At 45.2% G+C, this 27,098-nt stretch overlaps 3 protein-coding genes across 3 annotated transcripts in view; 1 reads left to right on the top strand and 2 right to left on the bottom strand.

The window, feature by feature from the left end:
• The window catches only part of jmjd7 (jumonji domain containing 7), a 9,497-nt gene extending 9,206 nt beyond the window's left edge, over positions 1-291 (bottom strand). The window contains exon 1 of the mRNA XM_079574099.1: positions 143-291. Within this exon, the coding sequence (XP_079430225.1) occupies positions 143-233 (91 nt within the window). The 5' untranslated portion in view covers positions 234-291. The remainder of the gene's footprint in view (positions 1-142) is intronic.
• Positions 292-2,682: 2,391 nt separating this feature from the next.
• Positions 2,683-27,098, top strand: part of tbpl2 (TATA box binding protein like 2) — a gene marked incomplete at both ends in the record, with an annotated part of 40,461 nt that continues 16,045 nt past the window's right edge. Inside the window, 6 exons of the mRNA XM_079573692.1 lie at positions 2,683-2,730; positions 3,584-3,885; positions 7,411-7,498; positions 8,058-8,149; positions 8,847-9,014; positions 12,704-12,798. Of these exons, the coding sequence (XP_079429818.1) occupies positions 2,683-2,730; positions 3,584-3,885; positions 7,411-7,498; positions 8,058-8,149; positions 8,847-9,014; positions 12,704-12,798 (793 nt within the window). The remainder of the gene's footprint in view (positions 2,731-3,583; positions 3,886-7,410; positions 7,499-8,057; positions 8,150-8,846; positions 9,015-12,703; positions 12,799-27,098) is intronic.
• Positions 17,040-22,782, bottom strand: LOC306975552 (interferon-induced very large GTPase 1-like). The gene is made up of 2 exons (XM_079573124.1): positions 22,758-22,782; positions 17,040-21,774 (listed from the first exon to the last, which is right to left on the bottom strand). The coding sequence occupies exon 2, from the start codon at positions 21,763-21,765 to the stop codon at positions 17,077-17,079; it is 4,689 nt and encodes a 1,562-aa protein (XP_079429250.1). The 5' UTR covers positions 21,766-21,774; positions 22,758-22,782; the 3' UTR covers positions 17,040-17,076.

The following is a 27,098-nucleotide window of genomic DNA, read 5'->3' as shown; positions in this document are numbered from 1 at the left end:
AATCTGCTCATTAAATAAATAAATGAATAATTAAATAAATAAACAAATAAACAAAGCGCTTCTTCCGTTTGTTGAAACAGGTTCATGTTTTATATTTCTGATATTTCTGACTCTGACTGACGTTAGTGTCTCGTGCACTCACCGTGCGCCTCTCGTGCACACGCCTCCAGTTTCCTGCGCGCGCCCTCCATCGTGCTGACGTCACTGCGCAGCCTCGGCTCGATCACGTTCATCGATCTCAGTAAAAGAATAAGAATAATCCATAATAATCCGTAACCCTCCGCAGCTGGAGCACGCGCCGGTGTTTACATGCACCGCGCATGCGCACACTGCCCTGCGCCCCGGCTCCTCGCTCTGACAGGAGCGCCCCCTGCTGCAGGGGCGGGGGGGTGTCCTGCAGGAGCGCCCCCTGCTGCAGGGGCGGGGGGGTGTCCTGCAGGCGCGCCCCCTGCTGCCGCGGCGGGGGGGTGTCCTGCAGGAGCGCCCCCTGCTGCAGGGGCGGGGGGGTGTCCTGCAGGAGCGCCCCCTGCTGCCGCGGCGGGGGGGTGTCCTGCAGGCGGAAGGCTGTCATTAGGTGTGTTTAAGATGCCGTTGCGGCTCGCCTGGATGATCGGCGAGAGTAGCCGGCGCAACGGGGGCGGAGAAAAAAGGTCTGAAGCCAATCCGACCCCTCCACATGCAGAGAACAACGAGAGTGGCCTCAGATCACGCAGCGTCTCGTTCAGATATCGCGTTCATTTAAAGTTTATCCTAAATAAAAGTCCTTCACCTCCTGCTCTGTTTCCTTCACTCCAGAGACATCATTCTTCATCAGAGGAAACTTTCCCATTTGTCTGTTTGTTCAAGTTTGTGATAAAACACGTCCTTTTAAATCCTGAGTTTGTTCTGAAAAGCATCAAACATGAGCTCTATTTTAGGGGGCGATGCAAAACTGTAATAGTTTCAGCCATAGTGTATTTGTTCAGATCTAAAGAGGAGAGAGGAGGAGAGGGGAGGGGGCGAGGAGCACGTTTCTGATCACAGCAGACTCGTATCCAATCACCTGAGCGTGAGCCGCGGACAGGTGGGCGTTTTCCCGTCATGCACGGGGCCGTGGAGCCGCTGCAGTTGCCTCTGGAGAGATGCAGCGGCTGATCAAGTCGGCTGCTCTCGTTGGGGTCTCACGATCTTTCCGTGCCCCACGTGCCCGTGACATCAGAGCCCGTCTGGAGCAAGTCGGACAGAAATCTAACCGGCATGCACCGTGCGTCTGCAGTCGGCTGTCAAAACTGCGTCCGTCTGGCTCATCTCAAACACACCTTATAATGCAGAGGGAGAGTCTGGAGCAGGGGTCACCAGCCTTATTTCAGCTGAGCGACTTTAAGAGCATTAAGTTGTTCGAGGGCGACCAGTTAAAAACAAATCCTAAAGACTTAAACGTGCTGTTCACTTATAGGATATTGACCCCATATTATATTAAAATAGCTTTATTTTAAACTCATACTGAGTCACAAGAACCGAAATAACTGTAATTTTAAGAATTAGATTCAAGAAAATATGTTTTACACTAGAAAAAGTCCCAGGGCGACTGGACACGCCCCAGAGGGCCCCTGGGGGCCTGCGGGCACCACGTTGGTGACCCCTGGTCTGGAGTATTTGTATAAAAAGTATTTGTATTTGACTCAACCCTGTGTTGACATTATATATATACATATGTATATATATACATACACGTGTGATTGTTGTAATACATTCAAACCATCAGCAGGTGGCAGTGTAGAGCTTCAGTTTAAACGTGCCGACACAGGAGGCTGAAAAAAGTTACTTAATAATTTTACTCAAGTACAAGTTGAAAAAAAGTACTTGGAGAAAATGTTACTCGAGTACTGTGAGTAACTGAGCCAAAACGTAAAGAAAACAAAAGATAAAATCCTAATATTTACGAAGAAAATAAGGAGACGCTGCATCTTTTGTCGCTTAAATATTTACTGGTATTTTTACTTTAGTCAGAAACAGATACTTCATTATCATTTTACAGAAGAAGAAGTAAAAGTACTGTACAATAAAACTACTCCAAGAAGTACTTCAAAAAGTGACTCATGTAGTGAAGTAAATATAAATATATAGGAAGCGATCAGTAATGAAGACACTCAGGTCATCATCATCTAGCCTGGCACGAGCCAGACTGCTCCTCCATGTTAAGAGATACATGTATTTATAAATACATGTATAAAGTCAGTCTGGCTTTTGCCAGGCTAATCATCATCTGCTCCTCCTGCTCCTCCTGCTCCTCCTGCTCCTCCTGCTCCTCCTGCTCCTCCTGCTCCTCCTGCTCCTCCTGCTCCTCCTGCTCCTCCTGCTCCTCCTGCTCCTCCCGCTCCTCCTCCTCCTGCAGCTGGAGCTCATTAAGGGGAGATCCTTCACCTGCTCTGGCTCTTGATGAACCCGGAGGTTTGGATTCTCAGACGAAGAAGTGAAAATAAACATCATCATCATCATCATCATCATCATCATCATCATCATCATCATCATCATCATCATCATCATCATCATCATCATCATCATCATCATCATCATCATGGAGTGTTATGAAGGAGCCTCAGCAGCAGGTGGCGCTGATGAGCCGCTCATCAGCAGATTGGCCTCACCTGCCTGTGGGCGTGGCTCTTGTGGGCGTGGCCTCTGAGCTTCTCCTCAGCAGACATGGATGAGACGGCTCTGGAGAGATACTTCGACGACTCCATCGCGAATGTGAGTGAAGCTGATTTTAGTTTGATTCACTGCAGAGGCCTGGCCCGCGGGCCGACTGTGGCCGCCCGGAGCTCAGGCTCGGTCCGAGGGTCAGAGAGAGTTACGAGGGTTTGTGAAGGACGCTGCCTTCAGGAGCTCTGGTGAACATGGTTCTTCTCAGTTCTGAGTCAAAGTGAGATTCTCCAAAAACACCAGAACACGATAAACAAACACGTTAATGTGAAACACGGAATCACAAACGCTTTGTTTCTCATTCCATCGAAAAAACTGAAAATTTGCCCTTTTTTTCTTACAAGACGATACGTTTAGAAACAGAGATGATGTTAAGGCTGAGGAGCAAAATGCAGAAGCTTCATGAACATAAAAACATCTTCTCTCTGTCGTGTTTAAAGTTCTCAGCAGTCTCTCTGTTTCCCTCTTGAGGAGGTTTCATGTGCAACGTTCTGCTCTCACCATAACCACGAGAGCACCTGAAGGCAGCAGGAGCTTCAGGAGCACTTTGAGATGTGATGAGATGTGAAGAGGTGACTCTACTCAGTCACCTCTGTGAGTGAGAAGAGGTTCTCAGCTACAGAACCTCTTCTCTGGTTCTTCTGTGACTCTGGTTCTTCTGTGACTCTGGTTCTTCTGTGACTCTGGTTCTTCTGTGACTCTGGTTCTTCTGTGACTCTGGTTCTTCTGTGTCTCTGGTTCTTCTGTGACTCTGGTTCTTCCGTGACTCTGGTTCTTCTGTGACTCTGGTTCTTCTGTGACTCTGGTTCTTCCGTGACTCTGGTTCTTCTGTGACTCTGGTTCTTCTGTGACTCTGGTTCTTCCGTGACTCTGGTTCTTCTGTGACTCTGGTTCTATTCAGGACTCTGGCTTCGGTTTGGAGGAGGGGCTGGATGAGGCGGGGCCTGAGGGCGAGGGGGCGGAGCCAAAGGACGACCTGGACCTGAGCTTCCTCCCGGACGAGCTCGGCCCCGCCCCAGACCCCGCCCCCTCCTCTGCAGACCGCGATGACCTCACGGGGGCGTTACCCACGCCGACGCCAGAGGGGGAAGAGGAGGGCCAGGGGGCGGAGTCTAACACCTCCTTCTGCCCCATGACCCCGATGACCCCAATGACCCCGATGACCCCCGTGACGGAGCGCTCCGGGATCACGCCACAGCTGCAGTAAGTGTTTGGACCAGAGGCGGCGCTAGAACATGTCCTCAGGGGTTCTTTACTGTAGGTCCTGCCCTGAAGGAACGTCCTGCCCTACTGAAGGAACACCCAGCCCTATTGAAGGAACACCCAGCTCTACTGAAGGAACGTCCAGCCCTACTGAAGGAACGTCCAGCCCTATTGAAGGAATGTCCAGCTCTACTGAAGGAATGTCCAGCCCTACTGAAGGAACATCCAGCCCTACTGAAGGAACGTCCAGCCCTACTGAAGGAACGTCCAGCCCTACTGAAGGAACACCCAGCCCTAATGAAGGAACATCCAGCCCTACTGAAGGAACGTCCAGCTCTACTGAAGGAACGTCCAGCCTTACTGAAGGAACGTCCAGCCCTAATGAAGGAACGTCCAGCCTTACTGAAGGAACGTCCAGCTCTACTGAAGGAACGTCCAGCCTTACTGAAGGAACGTCCAGCCCTAATGAAGGAACGTCCAGCCTTACTGAAGGAACGTCCAGCTCTACTGAAGGAACGTCCAGCCCTACTGAAGGAACACCCAGCCCTACTGAAGGAACGTCCAGCCCTAATGAAGGAACGTCCAGCCTTACTGAAGGAACGTCCAGCCCTACTGAAGGAACGTCCAGCCTTACTGAAGGAACGTCCAGCTCTACTGAAGGAACGTCCAGCCCTACTGAAGGAACGTCCAGCTCTACTGAAGGAACGTCCAGCCTTACTGAAGGAACGTCCAGCCCTAATGAAGGAACGTCCAGCCTTACTGAAGGAACGTCCAGCTCTACTGAAGGAACGTCCAGCCTTACTGAAGGAACGTCCAGCCCTAATGAAGGAACGTCCAGCCTTACTGAAGGAACGTCCAGCTCTACTGAAGGAACGTCCAGCCCTACTGAAGGAACACCCAGCCCTACTGAAGGAACGTCCAGCCCTAATGAAGGAACGTCCAGCCTTACTGAAGGAACGTCCAGCCCTACTGAAGGAACGTCCAGCCCTACTGAAGGAACACCCAGCCCTACTGAAGGAACGTCCAGCCCTACTGAAGGAACGTCCAGCTCTACTGAAGGAACGTCCAGCCTTACTGAAGGAACGTCCAGCTCTACTGAAGGAACGTCCAGCCTTACTGAAGGAACGTCCAGCCCTAATGAAGGAACGTCCAGCCTTACTGAAGGAACGTCCAGCTCTACTGAAGGAACGTCCAGCTCTACTGAAGGAACGTCCAGCCCTACTGAAGGAACGTCCAGCCCTACTGAAGGAACACCCAGCCCTACTGAAGGAACGTCCAGCCCTACTGAAGGAACGTCCAGCCCTACTGAAGGAACGTCCAGCCCTACTGAAGGAACGTCCAGCCCTAATGAAGGAACATCCAGCCTTACTGAAGGAACACCCAGCCCTACTGAAGGAACATCCAGCCCTACTGAAGGAACATCCAGCCTTACTGAAGGAACGTCCAGCCCTACTGAAGGAACGTCCAGCCCTACTGAAGGAACACCCAGCCCTACTGAAGGATCATCCAGCCCTACTGAAGGAACGTCCAGCCCTACTGAAGGAACATCCAGCCTTACTGAAGGAACACCCAGCCCTACTGAAGGAACACCCAGCCCTACTGAAGGAACATCCAGCTCTACTGAAGGAACATCCAGCCCTACTGAAGGAACGTCCAGCTCTACTGAAGGAACATCCAGCCCTACTGAAGGAACATCCAGCCCTACTGAAGGAACATCCAGCCCTACTGAAGGAACACCCAGCCCTACTGAAGGAACATCCAGCCCTACTGAAGGAACATCCAGCCCTACTGAAGGAACACCCAGCCCTACTGAAGGAACGTCCAGCCCTACTGAAGGAACGTCCAGCCTTACTGAAGGAACACCCAGCCCTACTGAAGGAATGTCCAGCCCTACTGAAGGAACGCCCAGCTCTACTGAAGGAACGTCCAGCTCTACTGAAGGAACACCCAGCCCTACTGAAGGAACGTCCAGCCCTACTGAAGGAACGTCCAGCTCTACTGAAGGAACGTCCAGCTCTACTGAAGGAACACCCAGCCCTACTGAAGGAACACCCAGCCCTACTGAAGGAACGTCCAGCCCTACTAAAGGAACGTCCAGCCCTAATGAAGGAACGTCCAGCCCTACTGAAGGAACGTCCAGCCTTACTGAAGGAACGTCCAGCCTTACTGAAGGAACGTCCAGCCCTAATGAAGGAACACCCAGCTCTACTGAAGGAACGTCCAGCCCTACTGAAGGAACACCCAGCCCTACTGAAGGAACACCCAGCTCTACTGAAGGAACGTCCAGCCCTACTGAAGGAACGTCCAGCCCTACTGAAGGAACATCCAGCCCTACTGAAGGAACGTCCAGCCCTACTGAAGGAACGTCCAGCCCTACTGAAGGAACGTCCAGCCCTACTGAAGGAACACCCAGCCCTACTGAAGGAACACCCAGCCCTACTGAAGGAACGTCCAGCCCTACTGAAGGAACGTCCAGCCCTACTGAAGCAACACCCAGCCCTACTGAAGGAACACCCAGCCCTACTGAAGGAACGTCCAGCTCTACTGAAGGAACGTCCAGCCCTACTGAAGGAACATCCAGCCCTACTGAAGGAACATCCAGCCCTACTGAAGGAACGTCCAGCTCTACTGAAGGAACATCCAGCCCTACTGAAGGAACACCCAGCCCTACTGAAGGAACGTCCAGCCCTACTGAAGGAACGTCCAGCCCTACTGAAGCAACACCCAGCCCTACTGAAGGAACACCCAGCCCTACTGAAGGAACGTCCAGCTCTACTGAAGGAACGTCCAGCCCTACTGAAGGAACGTCCAGCCCTACTGAAGGAACGTCCAGCCCTACTAAAGGAACGTCCAGCCCTACTGAAGGAACACCCAGCTCTACTGAAGGAACATCCAGCCCTACTGTAGGAACGACAAGCCCTACTGAAGGAACGTCCAGCCCTACTGAAGGAACGTCCAGCCCTACTGAAGGAACGTCCAGCCCTACCGAAGGAACACCCAGCCCTACTGAAGGAACATCCAGCCCTAATGAAGGAACGTCCAGCCTTACTGAAGGAACGTCCAGCCTTACTGAAGGAACACCCAGCCCTACTGAAGGAACACCCAGCTCTACTGAAGGAACGTCCAGCCCTACTGAAGGAACATCCAGCCCTACTGAAGGAACACCCAGCTCTACTGAAGGAACGTCCAGCCCTACTGAAGGAACGTCCAGCCCTAATGAAGGAACGTCCAGCTCTACTGAAGGAACGTCCAGCCCTACTGAAGGAACGTCCAGCCCTACTGAAGGAACACCCAGCTCTACTGAAGGAACGTCCAGCCCTACTGAAGGAACGTCCAGCCCTAATGAAGGAACGTCCAGCTCTACTGAAGGAACGTCCAGCTCTACTGAAGGAACATCCAGCCCTACTGAAGGAACACCCATTCATCATTTTCTTTATTCTAAATATTTTTAAATAGTTTAACTTTCTGCTGCAACAGAAACATTGTGGTTCTTTTGGTTTAATCTGATCTTCATTTGCTCCACAGAAACATCGTGTCCACGGTGAACCTGGGCTGTCCTCTGGATCTGAAGTTCATCGCTCTGCAGGCCAGGAACGCAGAGTACAACCCCAAGGTCTGACTCCTCTGATGCCTCACAGGTCTCACGGGGTCTTTAGAGGCTCCTCACAGGGTCTCCTTTAGAGGCTCCTCACAGGGTCTTTAGAGGCTCCTCACAGGGCGTTTAGAGGCTCCTCACAGGGTCTTTAGAGGCTCCTCACAGGGTCTTTAGAGGCTCCTCACAGGGTCTTTAGAGGCTCCTCACAGGGTCTTTAGAGGCTCCTCACAGGGTCTTTAGAGGCTCCTCACGGGGTCTTTAGAGGCTCCTCACGGGGTCTTTAGAGGCTCCTCACGGGGTCTTTAGAGGCTCCTCACGGGGTCTTTAGAGGCTCCTCACAGGGTCTTTAGAGGCTCCACACGGGGTCTTTAGAGGCTCCTCACGGGGTCTTTAGAGGCTCCTCACGGGGTCTTTAGAGGCTCCTCACAGGGTCTTTAGAGGCTCCTCACAGGGCGTTTAGAGGCTCCTCACGGGGTCTTTAGAGGCTCCTCACGGGGTCTTTAGAGGCTCCTCACGGGGTCTTTAGAGGCTCCTCACGGGGTCTTTAGAGGCTCCTCACTGCTCCTTGTCTCCTCAGAGGTTCGCTGCCGTCATCATGAGGATCAGAGAACCTCGGACCACGGCCCTGATCTTCAGCTCTGGGAAGATGGTCTGCACCGGAGCCAAGAGGTCAGTCTTCGGCCGCGGTTCTCCTGACCCTGTTGTTCCTCCTGTCCCTGTTGTTTCTCCTGACCCTGTTGTTCCTCCTGACCCTGGTGTTCCTCCTGACCCTGTTGTTCCTCCTGACCCTGGTGTTTCTCCTAACCCTGGTGTTTCTCCTGACCCTGTTGTTTCTCCTGACCCGGTTGTTTCTCCTGACCCTGTTGTTTCTCCTGACCCTGTTGTTCCTCCTGACCCTGGTGTTGTTCCTCCTGACACTGGTGTTGTTCCTCCTGACCCTGTTGTTTCTCCTGACCCTGTTGTTTCTCCTGACCCGGTTGTTTCTCCTGACCCTGTTGTTTCTCCTGACCCTGTTGTTTCTCCTGTCCCTGTTGTTCCTCCTAACCCTGGTGTTTCTCCTGACCCTGTTGTTTCTCCTGACCCTGTTGTTTCTCCTGACCCTGGTGTTGTTCCTCACCCTGTTTTTCCTCCTGACCCTGGTGTTGTTCCTCCTGACCCTGTTGTTTCTCCTGACCCTGTTGTTTCTCCTGACCCTGGTGGTGTTCCTCCTGACCCTGGTGTTTCTCCTGACCCTGTTGTTCCTCCTGACCCTGGTGTTTCTCCTCACCCTGGTTCTGGTGTTTCTCCTGACCCTGGTGTTTCTCCTCACCCTGGTTCTGGTGTTTCTCCTGACCCTGGTCCTGGTGGTTCTGGTGTTCCTCCTCAGTGAGGAGCAGTCTCGTCTGGCGGCCCGTAAATACGCCCGTGTGGTGCAGAAGCTCGGGTTCTCCGCGCGGTTCCTGGACTTTAAGATCCAGAACATGGTGGCCTCGTGTGACGTCTGCTTCCCCATCAGGCTGGAGGGACTGGTCCTCACGCACCAGCAGTTCTGCAGGTACTTACTACTACTAAGACTACTGCAATACTACTACAATACTACTACAATACTACTGCAATACTACTACAATACTACTGCAATACTACTGCAATACTACTACAATACTACTACAATACTACTGCAATACTACTGCAATACTACTGCAATACTACTACAATACTACTACAATACTACTACAATACTACTGCAATACTACTGCAATACTACTACAATACTACTGCAATACTACTACAATACTACTACAATACTACTGCAATACTACTACAATACTACTACAATACTACTGCAATACTACTACAATACTACTACAATACTACTGCAATACTACTACAATACTACTGCAATACTACTGCAATACTACTACAATACTACTACAATACTACTACAATACTACTACAATACTACTGCAATACTACTGCAATACTACTGCAATACTACTACAATACTACTACAATACTACTGCAATACTACTGCAATACTACTACAATACTACTACAATACTACTGCAATACTACTACAATACTACTACAATACTACTACAATACTACTACAATACTACTGCAATACTACTGCAATACTACTGCAATACTACTACAATACTACTACAATACTACTGCAATACTACTGCAATACTACTACAATACTACTACAATACTACTGCAATACTACTGCAATACTACTGCAATACTACTACAATACTACTACAATACTACTACAATACTACTGCAATACTACTGCAATACTACTACAATACTACTGCAATACTACTACAATACTACTGCAATACTACTACAATACTACTACAATACTACTACAATACTACTGCAATACTACTACAATACTACTACAATACTACTGCAATACTACTGCAATACTACTACAATACTACTACAATACTACTACAATACTACTACAATACTACTGCAATACTACTGCAATACTACTGCAATACTACTACAATACTACTGCAATACTACTGCAATACTACTGCAATACTACTGCAATACTACTACAATACTACTGCAATACTACTGCAATACTACTACAATACTACTACAATACTACTACAATACTACTGCAATACTACTGCAATACTACTGCAATACTACTGCAATACTACTACAATACTACTGCAATACTACTACAATACTACTACAATACTACTGCAATACTACTACAATACTACTACAATACTACTGCAATACTACTACAATACTACTACAATACTACTGCAATACTACTACAATACTACTACAATACTACTGCAATACTACTGCAATACTACTGCAATACTACTACAATACTACTGCAATACTACTACAATACTACTACAATACTACTACAATACTACTGCAATACTACTGCAATACTACTGCAATACTACTGCAATACTACTACAATACTACTGCAATACTACTGCAATACTACTGCAATACTACTGCAATACTACTGCAATACTACTACAATACTACTACAATACTACTACAATACTACTGCAATACTACTACAATACTACTACAATACTACTGCAATACTACTACAATACTACTACAATACTACTGCAATACTACTGCAATACTACTGCAATACTACTACAATACTACTGCAATACTACTACAATACTACTACAATACTACTGCAATACTACTGCAATACTACTGCAATACTACTACAATACTACTGCAATACTACTGCAATACTACTACAATACTACTACAATACTACTACAATACTACTGCAATACTACTACAATACTACTGCAATACTACTACAATACTACTACTACAATACTACTGCAATACTACTGCAATACTACTGCAATACTACTACAATACTACTACAATACTACTACAATACTACTACAATACTACTGCAATACTACTGCAATACTACTGCAATACTACTGCAATACTACTACAATACTACTGCAATACTACTACAATACTACTACAATACTACTGCAATACTACTACAATACTACTACAATACTACTACAATACTACTGCAATACTACTGCAATACTACTGCAATACTACTACAATACTACTGCAATACTACTACAATACTACTACAATACTACTGCAATACTACTACAATACTACTGCAATACTACTACAATACTACTACAATACTACTGCAATACTACTGCAATACTACTGCAATACTACTGCAATACTACTACAATACTACTGCAATACTACTACAATACTACTACAATACTACTACAATACTACTACAATACTACTACAATACTACTACAACACTACTACAACACTACTACTGCCATGTTGTCTTTGAGTTTTCTTTGTAAAGATCAGGATTCTGTTCTTCTGGTGCCTCCGGAGCCTCTGGAGCCTCTGGTGCCTCTGGAGCCTCTGGAGCCTCTGGAGCCTCTGGAACCTCTGGAGCCTCTGGAGCCTCTGGAGCCTCTGGAACCTCTGGAGCCTCTGGAGCCTCTGGAGCCTCAGGAGCCTCTGGAGCCTCTGGAGCCTCTGGAGCCTCCGGAGCCTCCGGAGCCTCTGGAGCCTCTGGTGCCTCTGGAGCCTCTGGAGCCTCTGGAGCCTCTGGAACCTCTGGAGCCTCTGGAGCCTCTGGAACCTCTGGAGCCTCTGGAGCCTCTGGTGCCTCTGGAGCCTCTGGAGACTCTGGAGCCTCTGGAGCCTCTGGTGCCTCTGGAGCCTCTGGAGCCTCTGGAGACTCTGGAGCCTCTGGAGCCTCTGGAGCCTCTGGAGCCTCTGGTGCCTCTGGTGCCTCTGGAGCCTCTGGAGCCTCTGGAGCCTCTGGAACCTCTGGAGCCTCTGGAGCCTCTGGAGCCTCTGGAACCTCTGGAGCCTCTGGAGCCTCTGGAGCCTCAGGAGCCTCTGGAGCCTCTGGAGCCTCTGGAGCCTCCGGAGCCTCCGGAGCCTCTGGAGCCTCTGGTGCCTCTGGAGCCTCTGGAGCCTCTGGAGCCTCTGGAACCTCTGGAGCCTCTGGAGCCTCTGGAACCTCTGGAGCCTCTGGAGCCTCTGGTGCCTCTGGAGCCTCTGGAGACTCTGGAGCCTCTGGAGCCTCTGGTGCCTCTGGAGCCTCTGGAGCCTCTGGAGACTCTGGAGCCTCTGGAGCCTCTGGAGCCTCTGGAGCCTCTGGTGCCTCTGGTGCCTCTGGAGCCTCTGGAGCCTCTGGAACCTCTGGAGCCTCTGGAGCCTCTGGAGCCTCTGGAACCTCTGGAGCCTCTGGAGCCTCTGGAGCCTCTGGAGCCTCTGGAGACTCAGGAGCCTCAGGAGCCTCAGGAGCCTCTGGAGACTCAGGAGCCTCTGGAGCCTCCGGAGCCTCCGGAGCCTCTGGAGCCTCTGGTGCCTCTGGAGCCTCTGGAGCCTCTGGAGCCTCTGGAACCTCTGGAGCCTCTGGAGCCTCTGGAACCTCTGGAGCCTCTGGAGCCTCTGGTGCCTCTGGAGCCTCTGGAGACTCTGGAGCCTCTGGAACCTCTGGAGCCTCTGGAGCCTCTGGTGCCTCTGGAGCCTCTGGTGCCTCTGGTGCCTCTGGAGCCTCTGGAACCTCTGGAGCCTCTGGAGCCTCTGGTGCCTCTGGTGCCTCTGGAGCCTCTGGAGCCTCTGGAGACTCTGGAGCCTCTGGAGCCTCTGGAGCCTCTGGAGCCTCTGGAGCCTCTGGAGCCTCTGGAACCCCTGACAGTCCGATCTTCTCTGCAGTTACGAGCCGGAGCTGTTCCCGGGTCTGATCTACCGGATGGTGAAGCCGAGGATCGTTCTGCTCATCTTCGTCTCCGGGAAAGTCGTCCTGACCGGTAACACAAACGTTCTCTCAGACCTTCTGACGTCTGTCCCTCCTCTTATTGTGCTTGAATGTTCTTAAAGCGTTCCTAAAATCTAAATACTGGACAGAGCCAGGTTTAAATGCTTTTATTTTGTGACGTATTAGTTACAAACATTTTATTTTGAATCTTATTTCATTTTCATTTGATGTTTTCATCACATTTTTGATAATTTCTCTGTCTGAACATTAACCTACCATTTTTCTTACATTTTCTTAAATTTTCTTAAATTTTTCGTCAGATTCAGGCGCTTATCGCACATACCTAATGTCACTATGACCTAGATCGCCCCCTGGTGGTCACACGTTTGCTGACAGAGAAGCCATTCTTTAAAGGTGCATAATGTAACTTTTTACTGCACAAAAACAGTTTATATTAGTGTGTTTTTGACCTTAGTGGTTTGAGCCGTCAGCCTTTCCTTTCCATCTACAACCCTCCAGGACTCAGGAGGTTCTGTAGGTTTTTGAGACCACAGTGATGGAAGTAAAGGCACTGACACTCACACTGGGTCACTAAGGTCAAAACACACAAACATCAACATTGTTTCGCATAAAAAGTTGCATAACGCACCTTTAAGTTGTCTCTTGCTTCATGAATAAACTTGGACAGGGACTTTTATTTCTCAAGTGTCAAAAACCAGTAAAGTCTTAAAGGAATAGGCCACCGTTTTTACATACTGAGATATGCTCTTACCTCACTTTAGTCGTGTTAATATATCCCCGTCTGGTCTTTGTCCGTGCGCTCACACATACGCAGCCTCTCCCACATGTCACATAGCTCCGAAAAAGCTCACGATAGAAGCTACCAAGCTCTTCCACGTGTTCCCTATTTAAATAAAGTTACGTCAAGTGTTTTCATGCGAAGTATATTTACACAGAAATGTAGCATGTGGATTTTATAAGCAAATAAAAAGGGGGACTATATTGTGAGGCGTAATGATACAGGAGCACAGCGTCCGCGCAGTAACTCCTAAAGACTTCCCCCGCTCACTTCCGTCAATAACCTTTAGGAGTTACTGCGCGGACGTTTTGCTCCTCGTATCATTACGCCTCACAATATAGTCCCCCTTTTTATCTGCTTATAAAATCCACATGCTACATTTCTGTGTAAATATACTTTGCATGAAAACACTTCACGTAACTTTATTTAAATAGGGAACACGTGGAAGAGCTTGGTAGCTTCTATCGTGAGCTTTTTTGGAGCTATGTGACATGTGGGAGAGGCTGCGTATGTGTGAGCGCACGGACAAAGACCAGACGGGGATATATTAACTCGACTAAAGTGAGCTAAGAACATGTCTTAGTATGTAAAAACGGTGGCCTATTCCTTTAAAGTAAAGTAAAAGCTGTTGATCCTTTGTTTCCTCTCCCGAACAACATTGAAAGAGATTAAAGTGGACGAGTTCAGACGTTGTTTTACCATTTTGGGTGAAATAAAGCTTTTGTTAGCTGTGCAAAGTCTGCACTGGCGGATTCATAAAAAAGTGTATTTTAAATACACCCATAATAATTAGTGTACAACATTGATGTAGTATATCCTAAAAGTATTTATTTTCAAATATCCAAAATACATACAATTCTTCAAAATATATTAAAATTATATATATATATAAAAAAGAAAACAAAGCTGTCAACTACATACATTAATGATGTCGTATAAGACATCATTAATGTATGTAGTTGACGATGTTTGTAGTGTGACTTGTTCATTAACCTGCACTGTCCCAAACAAATAAACCTTCATTACAAATATGATCAAATATTCTCAAGTATTTTTTTTTTACCAAATATGATACAATTATATAGTAGAAGATATTGAAAATATATTGAAATATGACAAAAATGTGTTTTTAACATAGTTAAAGTTAGCTTTATATAAACAAAAAGTTAAATTTAAATGTTCTGTAAGATCAAAATGTAAAACATAAAACCCAATATGCTAAAAATAGACTTAAGCAAAATCGCAATTTAAATTCAACTTAAATTGATTAAATATAAAATAAGTTGTTCCAATAGTTAATTGAAGTTGGATACTGAAAACGTATTTATTATATTAAATTTTAACCTACTTATATATACTATACATACTATATATAAATATATATATTTCACCTGGGTAGAAATATATTAATGTTAAGTATATTTTCACAGGTGTATTGTAAGTATAATTAAAAAGAAATGGTGCTTAAGTTTACCTTTAAAATAGAATTTTAGTTTCATTTTAATTTACTGATATTAAGTAAACATTATTGAAATACATTTTAACTGTATGTTAAACAAGTATAGTAATAATATATTGACGTATACTTTATTTTCACCTGGGTGGTTTCTTAAGGTAAAGCTTTGGGCCTGATAAATTAGAAAAGAACTGTATAAGTTGAATCCATTTCAGTGCAATTACAGTCCATGTAAACCCAAAATATGTTACAAAAGTTTAGTAAATACATTTAAAATAGTGATATGGTAAATAACAGAGTAACAGATTATTACTGTGTGACGAATGTGTTTCTATGGGTTCTACTTTTAATAAGCGGCAACTGCAAACTTAACTTATAAACTTATAAAGTTTTCTGAATCTGAATAACAATAAACCACAACTTGTTTTGCGTCATCATCAATCACTTTATTATAATCTTTTTGCCGATTAGTTTCATACATAATATAAATCATGGACAATTTTCCGACGTGATTCAAATCCGTTTTAACAAATGCGGTTACGAAACATTTCAGGTGATTTACTGACTTACAAAAACAGGTACGAAATCAAAACGAGGTCACATGAACCTGGACTAGTAAAATATCAACTAATTTAGGATTAACTATTACCACTATGATTAACACAACAAAACAATCAAACAAACTCTAACCAACAACATTATACGGTCATTAAATGTTTAACCTGTTCAGGACTCCAGTTCCATTTACTTGCATACAGTAAACATTAATTAAGGACAGAAAAATACCAAAAATATGAAAATCGAGCATTAAAATTAAGCATTTCTTATCCATATTACATTATATGTGGTCCAATCATAGGTTGACTGGATTTTTTTGGTCCAAAATACTCAAGTAAAATATAAGTCAACAAAAATTTCAACAAAATACTCTTTTTGGAAAATTTGGCTCATTATTTTCAGCCAGAAATTACCTAAAAATACTCCATAAATGAGAAAATCTTCTTGTAAACAAACTCTTTGGCAATTCCAGTTCTGTTCCCTTAATCCTCATGACTATTCTCTTCAAAATGAGCCGTTTCCTAAAGAAATCCATTGATATTTGTGCTGGCAGTGCTCAGTGCAGGCCAGAAGCACATGTTAGCCACATGTTAGCCACAGGTTAGCTACATGTTAGCCACATTAGCATTTAGGCACAAACTTGTCTAAAATGTCCACAGGGCCATTGATTTCCCAGGTGACAGTGGTACATCTGTGTAGACGTCCATAGTCCAGATCACAGTGAATGCAGACGTGTAAAAGCTTTTCTGAGTAAACAAGGCGGCCATTTTGTTTTGGGGGAAGGTGTGACTGACGCACCTTTGTGCACTGAGATAAATATGGAAAAGAAATCACCCACTTCATTTTGCTTTGATTTAGTCCATCTTTGGGAGGTTTGTTGTTACTGCTGCACTTTGTTTGACAAATTTGTGAAAATATTTTTGCTTTTATAACATTTGTAGAGGTTTGTGCACGATGCTAATGAGATATAGCACCAAAACACTGAAAAGTTTACAAATCCAACATACTTGGACTCCTGAAACTTTGCACACATGCTGAGCACCAGTAAGGTTAACACTGTACTCAGTTTGGAGTGTGTGCTATGAAGTATATTTTCAGGAAAGACATTTCAGTTTATGTGTAATTTTTGATATATATAACAAAAAATCTATATCTAAGATTTTATCACATTTTTTTTTTATCACATTTTGTCATTTTATTGTCATTTCTAGTCACATTTTTGTCATTTTTGTCATTCACTTTTTATCACAGTCATTTTTTGTCACATTTTTGGCATTTTTTTGTCAACTTTTTGCCAATGTTTTATCACTTTTTTGTCACATTTCCATCATTGTTTTTGTCTCAGTTTTGTTGCTATTTTCACAGCTTTTTCCCAGAAGCTTTTGGATTGGGGTAAAGCCAAACTGGAGAAAATGTGCTCGGTTCAGGTGGGAGTTAAGGGATTAACTAGTTGCACGATGTGTTTTTACATCTCTGATATTGTAATACAATTGTATTGTATTTCACTGATTCTTCATCTATTCGTACATTTCCTCCAAGTTTTTAAGTGCCTGATCCTCAGTGACTTTTCTCCAATCCACAGGAATGTTTCCATTGCCCACATATTTTAAACAATAGTGGTCCTCGATCTCCTCTTGAAAAGTGCAGACGACCCACTGCCAGTAGGACATCTGGTACACGTCAGGGGTGATGCTCCATGTGTCAAATGGAGGACCAGCGGTGCGGTATTGTTTGAAAGGCACTGACCAGTTTGGACGTTTAGAGGGGTCAGGGCGAAAGGCTCCATCACCTGCTACTTTAGTTGTGCAGAAGGACAAAGACAACTCCTCTGTGTCTGTGTAGTGCCAGCCATTGACAGAAGGAGAGCGATGAAAGGGAGTGCTGTGATCCATACCTCCGTCTTTAGCACTTGTATGATCTTTGACGGTGTTGGTGCAAACTGCACGACAGAAAGGACACGTTTTCCAACAGCAGTCGCACAGCTGATCGATGAGGATCTGGTCCGGCCTCTGTCTTGAATTTTTGAACTTGTCCACTGACAGATTTGAAAGATCCACAGAGATGGAGTTTAGTCCTTTCTCTATTTCTTCCTTCAGAAAATCAAAGTTGTTCACATCAGTGAAGCTTTGAGGGTCTATTGTTCCAAATGTGAGTTTTCCTTTGATGGATCCTGTAAACTCCTGCAGCCACAGGTTTATGTCTCCTCTGTTTCCTTTGGTCGTCTCTGAAGCCTCATGAAGAGCATGAAGAACCTGTGTTTGGATGTTTGAAATTTTCTGTTTGAAGAAACTGTTGTATTTATCCTCGTACTCTTCTGTTTGTAGGAGAGTTTCCACTTCTTCTCTGATGAAAGTCTCAGTGTAGGTTTTAGGATCTCTGATGTATTTAATATATCTTTGAAAATCTCTCTTTTCTGCCAGTGACTTTAACACATGTTTCTCCAGGTTGAGTCTGTTTCCTTTGAACGCTGGGACATTACATCTCATGTCTCCAGCGATATCAATAGCAGTCTGGTTACACACAGCTTCAGTCATGGAGGACTTCAGTTTCTCACAGATCACTTCAGCGAGAACAACAGCTGAGGAGCTTCCTTCATAGAAACTCCTGAAGACACTGTAGTATCCATCTTTCTTACTCTCTAAATATGTGCGGACTTTGTTGTTTTTGATGAACTGAGAATGAGAGTCTGAGATCCATCTCTGTGTCCTGTAGAACACAAACAGGATCAGATCCACTTTAAACTCTTTCAGCAGAAGATATTTCCATTGGGATTCAAATTCAACAATGCGTGAGATCACAGTAGAGCACATTTCTCTCAGATAAGATGAACTGTAGCCTCTTTCTACCACAGGCTTTTGTTTAATTAGTTCTGAAGCCTCTTTCTCAACATCCTTGATGAGGTTCTTGATCTGCTCTTGGTGTTCATGAGAAAGTCGACCAGTTAGGAACTTTTTCTTTACTTTAACAAAGGCGCTGATGACAATATTGTGACCTTCATTGTGCTTTTTTGCAACATACTCAGTATAATCTCCACATTCAGCAATTTGTTTGTATTGTTTTAAGTTTTTCCTGAGAATCATTAAGTCCAGTTCAATTCCATGCTCACGAATGACCTGGGTCTGATCCTCCTCTAAGTTGATCTTCTCAGCAGGTTTTATGCCTCTGGTCAGTTCAGAAACCCAACTTTCCCAAACATGGTTGAATTGACTTTCTAATTCCTGATCATCTGGTGAGTTGTTTCTCAGTTCGAGTGCGAGCTTTTTGCTCTTCTGTAGCAGGTTGTTCTTCTTCTCCTCTACTTCTCTACTTGCTTTCTTCTGGTCAATCACATTATTCAGTTTTTTCTGAAGTCCTTGAACCAGTTCACCCAGAAAATCTTTGATTTTCTGTTCATGATGGACACGCCACTGAATCAACATGTCTTTGTCTTCCTCACTCTCAAAGTACTCTGACATTAAGAGCTTAGTTTCTTCATATTTCTTGGTGACTTCTCCATGAAGATGACTGAGGTTGACATGGTCAAGTTCTCCATTTGTAATTCTTGTATAAAGTTGCTCTTCAATCTTCAGCATCTCACTCCTCAAAGCCCAGGTCCAGTTTCCGTATTGAACTTCCAGTTTCCTGTAAACAGTGATCTCCAGAGTGTTTTTGAAGCTGAACACAAAGTTCTCGTTTAAAAGAGCGTTCCACAGATCTCCAACTTTAGTTTTGAACTCGGAGAGAGTGACACCAGGAGATTTCTTTGCTTTCTCGAGGATGAAGCTCTTCAGATCTTGGACACATTCACTGTATCCTGGATTTGGAGGAGCCATCGGAGGACTTCCCTCCCACAGCTGAGCAAAGTACTTCACATCTTTCTGAACGTCAAACTCAATGATGTCACTGAAACTTTTGGCGTCACAAACTTCCTCTTTAGCCGCGAGTTTGACCATTTTATCCAGTTTTTCCAGCAGTTTCCTTTTTCCATCCATGTTTTTCTCTGAGGCACTGACGTCAGAGACATTCTGATGAACAAACACGCAGCTCGGTGAAAGTCTGACTTTCTTCATCCTCATGAAAGCCTGGACCACAATCTGCAGAACGTCCTGCAGCTCAGAGGGATTCTCTCCAAAGATGTTCACCAGAGTCATGTTTCCCAAACCAACCACAAATGTAGCAAGTTCATTGTCGTGATGGATGGTTTTATTTTCATCTAACTCCAGAGCTCGCAGGCCCTCAGTGTCCACCACAAGGATGTAGTCCCACTGAAAACCCTTCATGTCTTCTGAGAGTTTGACCAGCTGCATGAAGGCTCCTCTGGTGCATCTGCCTGCACTGACTGCAAACTGGAGTCTGAACATGGCGTTGAGCATCGTAGACTTCCCACTGCTCTGTATCCCCAACACGGACAGAACAAACACCTTCTTGTTTCCCAGTTTCTGTTTGACCTGATCAATGAGACCTGAGATCCAAGTCAGAGGGACGTGACCTGCATCTCCATCCATCAGCTCCATTGGGTGTCCTGAGATCATCAGCTCTGCTGCCAGCTCTGGGTATTTAGACCAGTCAGTCGGCCCCTGTCCTGCAGGTTTATCTAGACTCTTATGGGCTTCATAGATCTGAGCCATTTCTCTGAAGATGTGCTCCAGGCCACATGTGGCAGACTGAAGGTCCTGGGAGATTGAAGAAAGTTCTGCTTGTTTGGTCTTTAACCTCTCCTTATCTTCTGACTGCTTCTTTAGGTCTAACACCTCTGACCACTTTTGGTTATAGCTTTGTAGAATTGAAGATAGACGATTCATGGTATGATCATCCAATAAGATCTGAGTCCATTTGATGAAATAGTCTCTCTCTGTTTGATATAAGGGAGAGAGTTGATGAACAAAATCCATCATCAGTTCACCACAGTAAGCTGTGCACTGAGCTTCTCGTAGCTTCTGACAGGCATTCAGCTTTTTAGATCTTTCCTCTTCAACATTTCCTTTGAGATGATAGAGCTCTTTGTTTATTCTGCTCCAGTCATGCCATAATTGGCTTTGACAAGGGAGAATTTTTTGTTTATCTTCAGACACAGAGACAGATTTGATCATCTTCATAATTGTCTCTGCAGAAGAAAAGCCTTTTTCGCAGCTGGCGTTATGTTCGTCTGCTCTGAGTCCAGAGTCTAACATGGATTGAAGCTGAAAGGACTCATGTGGAGCAGATACAATGTCTCTGATGATGCTCTTCAGCTCCTCAGAAACATCTGACTGGCTTCTGTTGTTAAGGCCAACTACATATTTCCCTGTCTTGAGCTGAATGACACTATTGTCACTACTTTCAATAAGTGCTATGAGAGGTTTTGGGATTTCTATTAAGTGTTTGATCATGGCAGCACTCTCATGTTTCTTATCTAGCCTTGGCACAAAAACCACATTGACTGAAGCCTTATCCATCAGTATCTGCAGCTGTTTGTGGTGAGTCAGACCATCTCCATGGAGATTACAGAAGGCCACACAGTCGCTGAAGCTGTCAGTGGGTTTTCCAGAGGGACAGTACCAGGCGATCTCTGCTACACCATCCAGCAGGAGGCGCTTTTTAGAGCTGCCTTTGCAGTTTCTGTGGAAGAAGGTGCTGTGGCGATCATTGATCAGAGTGTTGATGAGCTGAGATTTAGACCCAGACAGAGATCCCAGACGGAAACACAGAACCATCGGAGTCTCTGCTTTACAGATGGACATCGACTTCATGGTCACCACAGTTTTATTATCTTTGGTCTCAGTTTTCTTCCAGGTCTTTTGAATCTGTCGAAACGTCCACAGAGGACACTCGATGTCCCCGGTGAAAGGGTCCGGCACCAGCAGAGGTAAGGCGTACTGACACTGGGACAGTTTAGTGACCATCTTCTGCTTCAGAAAGCTGTCTGAGCAGTGGAACACCGCCATCTGCAGGTCCAGAGGATGGATGTTGGTCTGCTCTGACATGTTAGATATGTTCTCAACTGTTGCAAATAAATCATCTGTCTCTTTATGTTGCCTTACATGAGGTACATTTGTGTTTTCCTGTTTAGCCTGGATGTACCTGGCCCTGTAGTCTAACATAAACAGTTTGTGGAGATAAACAGAGCAGAGGTCACTCTCATGTAGCTCATGCTCATGTTTCAGAGTCTGTTTGATCTGAAGAAACTCTGCAGAGGTCAGTTTATTCTCATGTTTGTCCTGGAGGTGGAGTCTGCTCAACAGCTCCATCACAGGCGTCTGGAAAAGAGGAAAACATTAAAATACTTGAATATTGCTACTGCTATACAGTGCCTCTAAAAGTATTCATACACCTTGAACTTTTGCACATTTTGTCATGTTTACAAACCATAAATATAAAGATTTTATTTGGATTTTTTACTGAACGTTCACACACAAGTAACAGACAACTGTGAAGTTAAAGCAAAAAGATACATGATTCTGTTATTTTTCAAAAAATAGAAAACCGAAAAGTGGGGCTTGCATAAGTATTCATACAGATGAATGAATACTTTGTGAACCCCCTTTTGTCTCCTGGGGTTTGACTCTACAAGATTAGCTCATGTAGAGACTGACATTTTAAGCCCATTCCTCTTTACAAAACAACTCCAGCTCTGTCACATTAGAAGGAGAGCGTTTGTGAACAGCAGTTTTCAGACATTTCCACAGATTTTCAATAGGATTCAGGTCAGGACTGTGACTGGGCCATTCTAACACATTAATATGTTTGTTTTTGTAGATTTATCTTTGTGTTTAGGGTCATTGTCCTGCTGAAGGTGAATCTCCGCCCCAGCCTCAGTTCTCTTGTGACTCCAGCAGGTTTTCCTCCAAAATGTCTCTGTATTTGGCTCCATCCATCTTCCCAACTATTCTTACAATCTCCCCAGTCCCCGCTGAGGAAAAGCAGCCCCACAGCATGATGCCCCCCCCCGTATATCTGACACTGGGGATGGTGCACTCAGGACCATGAGCAGTGTCAGGTTTGCTCCATAACGTTTGTCTCATCTGACCAAAGCTCCTTCTTCCTCATGGAGCTGTGTCCTCCATATGGGATTTCTTATGTTCTCCTTTCAATAATGTCTTTCTTCTTCCACCTGTCCATGAAGTCTTCGTCCATAACATTTTTATGTTTATGGTTGTCAACATGACAAAATATGCAAAGGTTCAAGGTGTATTAGTACTTTCCAGAGGCCCTGTAAATATAGCAAACTGAAGTTTGATACCTTGTCTTGGTCTTTTCCCACATTGGCATCTAGATCAAACAAGAAAATGTTCCAGATTAATTATTGATGATGAAATATTTTATTCCACCATTTAATTCATGACTCTCCTACTGTACCTCAGTTTACTTTGCTAAGTGAAGTTAATTTAGGGGCTAATCTTCCATTACCGTTTTGCCGAATTGTTACCCAAGTTAGCATGAGTTTGTGTCTTTGTTTGTTTTGAAAGAAATTTGGTCCTTGTGCCAAACTTAACTTCTCTTTTGGTTTGTGTAATATCCTGGGTTTGTCCAGAGAGTGCTGTGGCCTTCTGTGGTGTCTGGCCAAAGTCAGCACCACATGGCCTCGATCAGTGGACCCACCCTGAGCAGGACTAATGTGAGTGTAAACGTTTGCTCTTACCTTTGGCCGTGGTGGTAATGGTCAGAGTGGAGCTCTTGCGGCTCGTGCCATGCTCTCCACAGTCACACAGGATCCTGATGAAGTAGGTCATTGCAGGTTGAAGTCCACGTATCACCGTCTCCTCTGACTGGGACTGCTCTCTCTTCCACTGGATCCTCTCCTGAGTTTGTCCATACTCCACGATGTAGCAGTGAATGTTGATGTCCTGTGTCACCTGTGGCCTCCTCCAGCGGACTCTGATCTCTGTGGAAGAGGCGATTACTCTGGGCACTTCTGGTGGACCACAGGGGGAGGTTCTTATGGAGGTTTGAGGAGCAGCAGCAGGTCCCACTCCCACAGCAGTGACGGCTCTCACTCTGATGCTGTACTCTGTGTGAGGGCTCAGACCAGTCACAGTGACCTCTCCAGCTTCAGCCTGAAGTTGCTGGTTCCATTCCTCCTTTCCTTTCTCACTGAACTCCACTCTGTATTCAGTGACGCTGTGCGCCCCCTCAGGCGGGGCACTGAAGTGCAGGCTCACAGTGTTGTGTGTGACTTCACTCACAGTCACTGCTCCAGGTTTAGAAGGAAGCTCAAAGTTCTCACTGACCCTGTGCCCGTCTTTATACAGGTAGACGGCTGAACCTTCTTGGTTTTCATCTGTTAAACACACGACCAGGAACTCAAGGCTCTTTTTGTCCCTGTCTTTGTTGGCTTCTGCAAAATCACTGAAAAGTTTAGCCTTGTGTCTCACAGAGTTGATCATGTCTTTGCTGTACCAGCGTCTGGGCTCGGGAGCGTCAGAGCCATCAGACACAGATCCTTTTAAGTGTTGGTCTAACTCTGAGAGGAACGGCTCAGTGCTGTCCAGAGAGGTCAACACGAACACCAGGGCGTTCTCTGAGTCACACACTTTATCTGAGAGAGCGTTTTCAGAAGAGACCGTTTCTGTGTTCTTCATCAGTTTCACCAGCGTTGTGACAGTGTTGGCCTCTTTACGTTTCTCGTCGATCCACTGCTTCAGTCTGTTGCTGTTGAACGGACTTTCAGCCGCCGTCTTCAGGACTTCTGCCAGAGCCACCTCTTCCTCTTCTCCTCCGCGGATGGATGGAAGCTTCTGGGTCAATGTTCCTTTGAGTGTCAGCTTAAACTCTGAGCACAGAGCTTTGAAGGTTTCGATTTTTTGGGAAAGTGGTGTGAAGTTCTGGGCTGCAGGACTCTTCAGGACATCGTTACACCACATCTCCAACTCAGCAAAACGTTCCAGGATGTTCTCGACCTCAGTGACCAACCTAAGGCTGATCTGTCGGACCAGTTTGGAGGCTTTAGAGTCCAGAACGCTGAGCGGCAGCAGGTACACAGTCACAGGGACAGCCTTCTCTTTGTTAGAGCCCAGGAGTCTGGGCAGGTCCTGATAAACTCTAACAGCTTCTTCAAAAGTCGTTGGACTTTTCTCCAGAAGGAAATCTCCATGAAAAGTGCAGGAGAATTTGTTCACCTTTTCTACGTCTTTATGTTCCTTTAGACCCCCACCTCCACCAACTGGAGGTGAAGGTATTTTTTCAATCATCATCTTTAGGTTTCCCTCAATGTCTTGGACATTTTCTCCTTCTGAAGTTTCTTGGTCGAACACAAAGAAGGCCTGTGCTCCGTAGAGGATGCCTGTCACTACATGAGTCGCTAAGCCTTTTTCGATGACCTCGCAGTGCTTGATGTTTCCAGTTCCGAGCAGATTCATGGTCAGAGCTTTGAACACGGTGGTCGTTTTGTACTGCAGGGTGACTCTGGCCTGTTTGGTGGACTTTTTATTATCGTTCAGATATTTAGCTGATCCTTCGACACTGACAAGTCCAGAAAGAATACTGGCCTTAAGTGAAGCATCAACGCCCAGTGAAGACGACTTATCGGAGATGGACTCAGACGCCACGATCTTAAACTCAGTGTTGGCTTTGGGAGTCACGCTCTTGTCTCGGTCCAGCTTCTCTTTGTCCCACAGAGTTATGCCTGAAAAGACAAAAGATATTCCATAAAACATATATATATATATTAGAGGTCGGCATAGATTAATTTTCTTAATCTAGATTAATCTAGATTAATTCTGAAATTAATCTAGATTAATCTAGATTAAAATGTCTCGCTTGAATTCTGCCGAAGCCATTCAGAATATGTGTGCTCCCCAAATAATGACTAAAAGTAAGTCTTTGAGAACGAGTTTCTCAAGTCAGGCGGTGCGTGAGACCAGGGGCTCATCTCCTGTTTCCAAAGTGCATCACAAACTGCTTGAGAACTTTCTACTGTGATAATTGGTGATGAAAATAATTCATGTTCAAGAAGATGCACTTGTGTTTACTAACTGTTTATTCAGTTAAACATTAATTTTGAACTGTAGGTCGACATTAGAGGTCCTGATGAACTGTTTACAGTCAGTAGCTTTGTGTCAATCAATTTTCTGGTGACAAACTAAATCTCCTCTTCTGCAACTATGACCTGCTACAGAAAACAGATCCGGGACTTTAATGGTGCTCTTATCGGTACTTTAAAAGAAAAAAGAAAAACGTTAGATAGAGGCTACTGTATATAGGCAATGCAGCCTAGGCCAATATTTTTTTTTTTTACGCAGCGTGTCGTTCCCGTGCACACCTGTCTCACCGCGCGCACCTGTCTCACCGCGCGCACCTGTCTCACCGCGCGCACCTGTCTCACCGCGCGCACCTGTCTCACCGCTAACCAAGGAGCTAACCCCCAGTGGATAGTCTACTCATTACAACTAATATTTTGGGCTCTTGTGTCTCTCCCCTGTCCCAACTAAATTATATTCCCACAACTTTGAACACTGATGCATTGAATTTTACCTTTTTACCTTAACATAGTGATTGCAAACCTCTTCCACTACAAGACAGAATTAAAGAACAATTATACAGGCTTATATGGTGTCTACCATTTCCCCACCATTAGTGACACTATAATGTTCTCATCTCAGTGTGGGAACTGGAGACTAAACATCTCGCTAAACTCTATCCATAATGAACACATGAGCCGTCGCTGTAGAGTCGTGACCTGTACTGGGTTCATTCACCGGCACAGAGTGAAAACTGTCAAAAAGGACAGAAAAATAAACAATATTACTAAATATGAAGTGCCTGTAGGCTTTTTAACAGTACAATGCATAACTCAATGCAGCTGCAATTAGCATAACTGCGATTAGCATTAGCGTTTTTTAACATCGTTTTTAAACATAAATTATACAACATTTTAATGAAATAAACAGTGATATCTGACCTAAACAACAGATGTTTGCTTTACAACTACTTACGACATTGATATGTCAGTCCTGGGTAAAGGATGCGAACAGATTGTGCTGCTGCTTCTCAGCCTGATGGCTTCACTGTCTGTGTTTTCAGAACAGGAAGTGAAGTAGCTGTGCGTCTAACTAAATGGTCTGACCAGAAACAAACTAAAAATTACCTAGCCTACCAAAATCAGACATTTTACTTTTTTTTTAACAAATATTTTATAAACATCACAACAACATTTACGCAGCCCTCACTATTGACACACAGGTCATTCATATTTAATATTTCACATCATACGGCTGATCTATCAGGGGATTTTGCCGATATTAGCATTTAGCCACTGTTAGCGCAGCTTTAGCTGGTGTTAGCATAACATTTGCATGTAGCTTACCCAATGGCCGCTGGCTGCTCTGCTTTATGCCCACAACACAAAAGGCCGCCATTGCTCCACCATTGCTGTAGTACCTCCATATCGCCACTAGTCTCCCATTGAAAAGCATTGGTTTAGACCAGTGGGGGGGTCCGCCCCCTTCACTCTGAAATGAGTACGTGCTAGTGGCAGGCCGTGATATTGCAGCCAGCAGCCCAAAAAGCCCTTTTTGTCATAGACACTCATGTAAAAGGAGCAGCCTGTAAAATGGTCCACAGGGCATCTGGAGTTTCAGACTGA

This window comes from Gobius niger, assembly GCF_951799975.1.
Source record: "Gobius niger genome assembly, chromosome: 16".
Classification (NCBI taxonomy): domain Eukaryota; kingdom Metazoa; phylum Chordata; class Actinopteri; order Gobiiformes; family Gobiidae; genus Gobius; species Gobius niger.
This window is presented reverse-complemented; position numbering and strand designations above follow the sequence as displayed.